The sequence below is a fragment of the Lygodium microphyllum genome, chromosome 4 (genome assembly GCF_053477565.2).
Source record: "Lygodium microphyllum isolate KBCC chromosome 4, Lygodium_microphyllum_v1.1.10, whole genome shotgun sequence".
NCBI classification, from domain to species: Eukaryota; Viridiplantae; Streptophyta; class Polypodiopsida; order Schizaeales; family Lygodiaceae; genus Lygodium; species Lygodium microphyllum.
The window spans coordinates 180,199,760-180,208,959 of record NC_141138.1 but is presented as its reverse complement, the minus strand read 5'-3'; the positions used below and the strand labels follow the sequence as shown (position 1 = coordinate 180,208,959).

Here is a 9,200-nt window from a genome sequence, read left to right as displayed (position 1 = left end):
GAGATAAAGAGAGAGAAAGAGAGGAAGAAGAAGAGAGAGAAAGACTAGGACAGGAGAGAGAAAGACATGAAAGAAGGGAGAAGAGGAAGAAAGCCATGGAAGCTAAAAGAGAAGTTGAAGAGTCAATTCTTGATTATATGTGGATGCCCTAAACTGGGTCTCTTATACCTTTTGCACCCTAGTCAATGTGACTAGGTATCTAACCCCTAATCCCCATGTATCCTACTCGTTATACATCCATAAGGCTAATCCATTTTACCATTTAATATTATGAGTTAACTTTCTACTAGCCATGAGAGTGCTTATAAGCATTGTCATAACAAGCTAGATATATGATGCAATTTAATGAGAAGGGCTTGATTCTAGAGCAAATACAATACAATATTAGGGTGAACTTTGAAATTGTAACTTAAGAAAAGAAATAGGGAGTTGGTGATGACAACAAGAAACTCCTCGGCAAGGTTAGTTGCATCTATAGTCTTGTTTATATGTACGAGAAAATTGTAAAAGGAAGCATTTTATAAGCATGTATATTATGTGCTTACTTGCATGCAAATTAAACATGGATTTGTTGGCATGTGAAAAACAGTGACTACGGACATACCCGTAAGTTTTTATTCTTAGTCCATTAAATGTGTCTATTTACTTGTCAAAATGCCATTTTCTTTATAGTGGCACACATACATACCCCCCCCCCCCCCTCCCCACACACACACACACCCCCTCTCTCTTTCTCTATCTCAAAATGTGAATTTAACACTATAACTAGAAAGGATTTTACTCATCAGCATCTCAAGAGACAAAACATAAATTTAACACTATAACCAAAAAGAGTTTGACCCATGAGCACCTCAAGAGACACACAAAGGGGGGGGAGAGAGAGAGAGAGAGAGAGAGAGAGAGAGAGAGAGAGAGAGAGAGAGAGAGAGAGAGAGAGCTAGTGCAAGTAATTGCTAAAAAGTCTTTCTATATATTATGTAAATTCATGTAATAGGGCAAGTGCTTCTACAATAGGCATACTGGATATGCTTTATTGTGCTTTGCATTTCTATATTAATTAGGTAGATGTGATTATTTTGAGTGGACTTTGCAATATGTGTAAAGCCATCTATACCTAATTACACTTGTGTGTGCATAATAGATGAAAAAGGTTATGAGAGCAACTTTCTCTTCATGTGAGGCCATAGCCTAGGTTTGAGATCTTTATTCCCCATGCTCTTCCTAAAGATATAGTGGAAAAATACCAAATCATATGCTAGTCTTGAATATAATAATATGTAATGATTCTTGATGAGATGTAGCTATGTTTCTTTAGATTTCTACCAATTCTACTTGTAATATAGTTGCCCTCTTTTTGCTTTGCCTTTGTAGATCATACTTGGTCACTTTTTGCATTTAATTGTACTTGACGACATGTAGCTATATGTTTTTTTGTAGGTTTTGTAGATTTTTCTTGTAAGCTTTTCCTCTTTTTGGTTCTATGATAATTCCCCTCTTTTTCTTTTCCTTTCTCCATTTAAGAAGGAATGTACTTGGATCAAACTTCAGCTAGTATTATTTAGAGACTAAATGCAACTATATGTGACGTATGGAGGTGCTCACTAGTAGGAGGACCAGCTCGCAGGGGAAAATGATGCGCAAACAAGTTGGAGGTCATCAATATACCAACCATGGCTACCTCTGAAGCCCAAGATAAATGAGTCTCTCCGATTCCATAAGAAATGACGGCCACGAGGACCACCACCACCATTAATTCCAAAACCTTTATCAGGATGTATGCCAAGCCGAATGACAACTGGATGTGGAGCCATGTCACGAACCAAGCCTGACAAGCCTTCAACTTGATCAATAAAGCGACCGGTCAAGAGTTGCAGGACGGAGGTGAGTTGGCTATCAGGGTCGTGGTCATGAGTACCGTGGTTGACAGTCTGGGGCTGGATGTTCTCACCAGAGTAGGTAACCACCAGGCAGCTCACTAGGCGAGGACCTATGCCATTGTTCAAACAAACGGAGGTTTCATATAAAAAGAAATGCAAAAACCCCAAGAAAACATATCTAGAAAAGAAGATTCTGAATGACGTTCACAACATTATTTTAATGATCAAAACGGCAGACACACGTAATTCCTTGATTCTGAATGTTTTTGATGGGCGCACTGACCTGCGCGTAGCTGCACGGATGAGATCCTCTTGCGCTGCTGAAAGTAGTCCTTGACATCCAGCACGTCGTCGAATTTAGTAGGGCCCGGGATCGCACCATCTACGAGTGGAACTACCCTAACCTCATACTGCAAGGATGGGATCCCGTTGTCAATGGAAGGAAGCTTGAGTGGACCAGCTGGCAGCGGCTTTGTGGGATCTTCAAGATACGAAGTCTTCAAGGAAGTCACCGTGCTCTCGTCGCGATCGGCTTGAGCCTTTACGTTATCAAGCTTCGTGTCTTGCCGATACCATCCATAATGATTGTACAACTTCTTGATAGAGTCAATGCTTCCCTGCAGCGCCCTCAGCTTGCTCAAGGTGGCAGACGCTTCAGAGCTGGCCAACAGCCCGCGATTCGCTGCAATGGTGTTGAACACGGTCCCTACGCCGGGGACCTGTTCGTAGCCGGTTGCTGCCCACTGGATGATGGTGGGAGATGTGAGCTCCAGGCTGGGGAACTGGCAAGCGAACTCTGTGATCTTATCCGAAGTGGGAAATGAAGGATTGGCTATGCCGGACATGTACTGCTGGAAAGAGATGCGCCGATTCTTGGATGAATTCAGAGAACTGATCTTTACCTGCATGCATATTGCAACGATCAATCAAGTTAATGCGAAGGCATCAGGAACGTTAAGGAATCGGTTGTATGTTCGAGCTGTGAGAATTAGAGTTCTTGGAGCATGCAAATGAGAATCCGGATGTGCATGAGAATCCAGCAATTGATTACTATTGGCCAGCCCAATAACATGCGCTAGTGGCCGAAATATACTACTACTACCAATACATTGCATACGGCTACTAAGGCACTTTGAATAAGTAGTGACGAGTCACAGCGCCGGCGAGGGCACAGCACGCCAACGATTAGTCACGGGAGAGAGAGAGAGAGCTAGCTCCTTAAATCGATTTTGCCCCTTATATACTAACTGACCTGCAAGGACGCGTCCACGCTGACCCCGGAGAAGATGCCTGCCGCTTGGATATCTGCGTTGAGCTGCGACTGCTGCTCCAACGAGTCGGCGTAGTAGGAGTAGACGGCGTAGTATTCGCCGCCGGTGGTGCGGCTGGAGAGATAACTGTCCCCGAATAACTGCACGAACTGCGCCAGCTCGGTCTTGCTAGCGGGCGGCTTAATGCCGTCCTGGAGGCCCTCAACGTTGGTGACCACCTCCTGACCTTTGGTGTGGCGCGCGTATACGACGATGAAGGTGGTCGTGGAGGTGGTGCTGATGCTCCGGGCGAACTGGAGCTTCTCGGAGATGCTGCCCAGGGGCGAGTAGCCCACCGACAGCGACTGGTCAATGTTGAGGGACTGGACGAGCTTGGCGCTGCTGAAGCAGATGTCGCACTTGACGAAGCTGGTGCCCCCGACGAGCTCCCACTTGCCCTTCACAGCCGTGTTCATCCCCTGCCCGCGCACGGCGTTGTAGCCTTGGAACAACGCCACAGGCACCGACGGTCTAATTCCACCAGCTCTAGCTTTAATTCCAGTAGCTGCGGGTTCCCGTTGGGCGGCGGGTTGCAAGTCAGACGTCGGCCGCTTGAGCTGCGCCATCCTCTCTGTCTCTGTCTGTCTGTCTCTCTCTCTCTCTCTCTCTCTCTCTCGTTCGTTCGTTCGATCGATCGATCTTAGTCATCACAGGCTAACTTGCCTCTCCTTATATAGCAGGTTATTCACAACACCCAGAAGCGCTCCCAAAAAGCCCTTCCACAAAGTGACCTCCAAACTGCCTTATTCAGCATCCTCTGACACTGAATTTATTCCAACCTTTATACCGTCCCCTAAGGCAATCATATGCATAATGCGCCCGTGCCCTGCACCAATACGATTCCATTCGGCATAGTATCTAACACGTCGACCCGTCCTTTTCTCCCGTGAAGAGTAGAGCTACGGGTGTTTCCTTATGGATTGTTTGAGACTTCGTAGTAAATGAGAGAGAAAGAGAGAGAGATTGAGATTGATTTCAAGGTCCCTTATAGAACATTCGAAGAACCGCATGTGAGCAAGGCCGCATTAACCCACATCTGTGTCATTTTAAGCTCAACTCAGCATGGGCACACTTAGTTGCCCTAGAGCACTTGTGACACGAACATTCAACCCTTAGATTGTGAAGCATTTTCATGAGTTCTTCCAAACCTTGTGTCATTACATGATGCATGCAAGTTAGCATGTAGTACATATATTTTTCCTAGTGCATTTATGACAAAAACTTGACCCATGTATTGCAAAATAAGGAATGTTTTCAAATGTAGTATAATGCAAAGCAACAATATATTGAGAGCAATAAAACACAAACACACATACAAATAAGGTGAACTTAGATATGTTATAGATTTGTAGAGCTGGAAGTTTTGTACACCCCTCAAGGGGAGGGGAGTAGGGAATTGTTTTTGTGGCTCAAGGAGGGGATCGAGGTCACTCATTAACATATGTGCCTACATCCCATTCATACAAAAGAGAAAAATAAAAATAAAATTTTACTTAAAGAAGGGAAATTTTAGGAATATAAATAAATGGTTAGACACTTTTAAGGAGAATGCATGCATTTTATGTATTTTGCATTCACAACTAAGTCACTCTATAAATAGGCTTTGAATAACCATAATACATTGGGTTTAGACATAGTAAAGCCCCTTATACACCCATGATAGGTTACAAATCGTGTATCTATATAGAAAAATGAAGCCTTGTAAAATCTTAAGCTAACTCCAAATGTCCAACGATCAAATGCAAAAGCAAATAATTTGAACTTATTAAATACGAAGAAAAGGAGAAAGAGGTGCTACCCCATCAAAAATGGGTAAGCCAACGGGTAAGCCTATTGCTCTCCTTTCAAATATGCTTGGGGTGGCCCCATATAAAAGGAATTCCCATGATTGACTACAATGAAAGGTAAACATATCAAGAAGAATCTAGCATAAGAATAAAAATAAGAATAACTTTATCCTTAGATACACTAATGCTACCATGCTTTACACTTTGTGTATGATTGAGCATCATTGGAGGCCTTATCCTTGTAACTTGAAATCCAAAATAATCACGATTTAAGCAAAGTTTTCTCTATGTAGAATTGTTTTGATTTCCACTAAGGCTTGGAAATTTTGAAGAGGATCTTTTTCCTTCTCCTACCAATTTGAGAAAGCTTTTGTCAAATTTGAATAAGCTTTAGGATAAGTTGGAACTTAAGCTCTCCTAAATCTTGCTACACATGTGCATAGAATCTATAAAATTGGTTCCAAAGGATTACAAGTTGATGAATTTAGCACATTCTCTAAGAACACACTCTCACTCTCAAGTTCTAAAAGCACTTTGTAAAAAAGAAAAATGATAATTAGAGAAACCCCTTCATATTGCCCACCCAATGTATTTCAATAAAGTTCACACCATTAGTATCAACATCAATGGACACCTATGAGCATACTAATGCCTATATCGACATCCATAAGAAAACATTTACTAGCCACATTGGGAGAAATAATACAAAACCACATGTTTCATGTTGGGTATGGTTTAGCCTAGTCCAAATAATGTATGGCAAGTGAACAATTAAAAAATCAAAGTAAGTCTTTGATGGGCACTAATGCAATCCCTTCAATTATGTAGATTACAAGAACACCTCACAACACCATTTTGCTTCCTTCCATTCTATTTGTTCAAATTCTTCCATTCTCTCCTTCTCATGTGGATGTTTACACTAGTGAATCCCCCAAATTTTAATGATAAAATCTTGTCACATCCCCAAAAATCAAAGACCAATCCTATGGAGTATACTTGCAACCAAGGAAGTGAGGAATCTAAATGCTAATTCTATTCGAGTTTCTTCTTGTCCCAATGACACAAAACCTATTCTTTTCTCCTTGCTAGGAAATACTTGAGTGTCCCTACATCTATTTCTAGCTTTTCTCCAAAACACAAGAGAAGCTTTGCAGTGGCTTAACTCATAAGTTGGTAGTGACTATTATGAGATTTTTTCCTTACACTTTGATTGGCTACTTTTTGCATTCTTATGGCAATTAACACCCACATTGACTGGGGGATATATCAAATGGATGTTCAAATGTCCTTCCCTAATGGAGAGCTCACTAGGGATGTATATGCACCAGCCATTGTATTTGCAAGACCATATATTTGGTAACTATGTATGTCTCCTTCAATGTTGATCTATGGGTTGAAGCAAAATCTTGAATATTGGAACTATGAGTTTCATGCTTTATGAAGTCTAGTAGATCCAAAAACTTCTAGCCAAACATATTTATTTTTATGTAGAATTTTCATGCCTTGTAGCTTATCATCATACTTTGTACTTATTATGTATACTTATTCACTCTAGTTTCAGGTTACATTGTATTTAAAAATTAAACCAAGTTTCAATTTTAATATTATTGATTGGAGACACTAATGTAAATTTTAGATATCCATATGTTTTTTCATCTGTCTACATGCGTAAGAATGCTAGTCTAACTAACCTTTTCCAAAAAAATTTCTTTAGATTTAACTATATACTTCTATATTAGATTAAAATGGAAGAAAATGCTATCTTGAACCTAGTCCTACATGGTAGCTATAGCATGTCCCCCAAAACACCTCTCTCCCCCATCCCCCCCTCGACAATAGGCCAAAGGTACCAACAAGTGGGCGAGAGCCAAAAAAAAATCATTTTTAAAAATCAAGCCGTGCTTAAATTGATGAAAATGAAAAAGTTGAAAATCTCCTATCATCACAAGTTGAATAGGAAAAAAGTATGTTCTACTCATGACAAATTTATAGATAAGGGTTTTTAAATCATGCCTTTAACACACATGATAGTAAGGATTTATATATGGTGTGTCCCATGAGAAGAAAACAAAAATAAATGCATGTCAGAGCTCCACCTCCATAAGTTGCCCACTAAATAACTACAATTAGCTTACTGGTAGTAGATAATTTCAATGAATTGCATTAGAAAGGAAAGAAGTTACATGAATTTTGGATATGATTTTGCTATGATACTATATCTACTATAACATATTGTTAACCCTTTCTACGAAGGTGCATTAATCAAGGAGCATGTAGAAGAGAGCAAAAGAAAAATCTATTGAAGCATAACAAAAGCAACAATGGAGCATTAACTTAGCATATAGAATTTTTAAAATTAAAAAGTTGCTTCGAATTAATTTTATAAAAGAGTGTCAAGCTCGCTCCCGCAAAAATTGTAATAACTAATATTGGCCAAGCTAGTCAAAAAATAATTGAAATAATGTAAGTGGTATGTGGAAGTGAGAAAAGACCGGTCTAGGCAAAGCCAAAAGGAGAATGCCTAGAAATTTAGGCCATGTATAAAAGATAGAAAGTAAATTGATAAGCTCATTCTTGTGGCATGCAAATTTGAGAGCTCTCTTCTTGCTTCTTTCTTACTTCTTACGAGAGAGAGAGAGAGAGAGAGAGAGAGAGAGAATGTGGTCGAGTGAGGAACCGGTTGGAGAAGCACTTACTTCCTCTTCCTCTTCTTCTCCATATTCTTCTTTAAGAATCTTGCACATCGCACATCCTTTCCTTTTTGGGCTCTATGATCCATGCAATCTCTTTTCATGTAGTATTCCTTGAATATATTTCTTATCCTTTGTATGGACTCGCATTTTGCAATATTTATAGATACATTTTTCTATTTTTTTTGGACTCTCCTCTCTATTGTTCCATGTAGTTCTATGAGTTGTCATCATTGGTCTTGTACTTACTGAATCAAAACTTTTTTCCAGCATGTTATGATACACATATTTTGATGACGATTGTGTACTCGATTTATAATTTCTTTATGGAACATTATTCAGTACATGGTAATGGAAGGGTAGCAGGGCACCATGTCCTGCTACCTAATTTTTTTCTCTGTAATAATTGTTGCTATTAGTGTTGCTAATTTACTGCATGCGTTGCATTAGTAAATGTGTCAGAAAGCATTGGTATTCGCATCGCAAAATAAAAGTGACAAAAATAGTGATGAATCTGTAGAGATGTGTATACTAATGTTTTTAGTAACGAAGGGGGTAATTTTTTATATGAATATTTTTGTTGTTTTAGATGTCGGTATATGGTGTGTATCTGGTAGTGGTAATAATGATCACAAATCCAACACACAAATGCGAATCAATAGCCTCTCAACTGTTCATCCTATAATAATATGTACAACATTTTAAAGTACAAGCCCCTATTCCATCATGACTTGGCCTAGAGCACATATGCCTAGTCGTTCAAATCAATTGGTCTTGCTAATGGAACCAAAATGGTATTACTCTTATGAGCTAGATCACAAGACTGATGAACCACTTATTGCTTCATGTGTTCCAAGAAACATGGCAATGGCTATCTCTCATATAGCCATTGTAAGCTCTCCAAATGAATATAGCAAACTCATTGATTTACCTTCTCATTGTAGTCTATCCATGAGAGACTTGTCAATGGCTCCATGATCCTTGTAGTGTACCTTAAATGAGCTCCACCTCCTTTGCTCTACAAATCCAAGTGACTATTATAGCTCCTCACCATTTGAGAGCTCATCTCGATGCAATGGAGTGTGAACCAACTCCACAATACAAAAAACTAGAGATTAATCCACAATACATAATGCATCACAAAAAAACTATTGACTGAAAACATGAAAGAGAAATGACTTATTGGGCCACTGTGCGTATATTATCTATCGATGATTGCAACGAGACTTTGTCTCTCTACATACCAAGTCTCTCTGCATACCGAGCCTCCAAACCTATAGGATTACTATTTTACAAGGAAAACAAAGTAGCGTTATTAGAAATAAGGTTATTAGTATAAGTGGTATTCTAAATAGGAAACTGAGAATAACTAAAAGAAAACTTAGAAAATCCTTCAAATAAGTTCTATGGCCGCTACTCCCCAAATGATACAAAACCCCTGCCTCCAATCATATCCTTGCTACCTCTTATTGTTGCCTCCATCATCTTGGAGAGTTTATGGCCTTCTCCCTAAGTCTCTGACAATCCTCTACGTCC

The 9,200-nt window shown here is 39.7% G+C and overlaps 1 protein-coding gene across 1 annotated transcript; it reads right to left on the bottom strand.

Annotated features, from left to right (window-relative positions):
• Positions 1-950: 950 nt before the first annotated feature.
• On the bottom strand, positions 951-3,854 carry LOC148037969 (uncharacterized). Its single transcript, XM_087677002.1, has 3 exons — positions 3,130-3,854; positions 2,161-2,779; positions 951-1,987 (listed from the first exon to the last, which is right to left on the bottom strand). The coding sequence occupies exons 1-3, from the start codon at positions 3,751-3,753 to the stop codon at positions 1,602-1,604; spliced, it is 1,629 nt and encodes a 542-aa protein (XP_087533128.1). The 5' UTR covers positions 3,754-3,854; the 3' UTR covers positions 951-1,601.
• Positions 3,855-9,200: the final 5,346 nt, after the last annotated feature.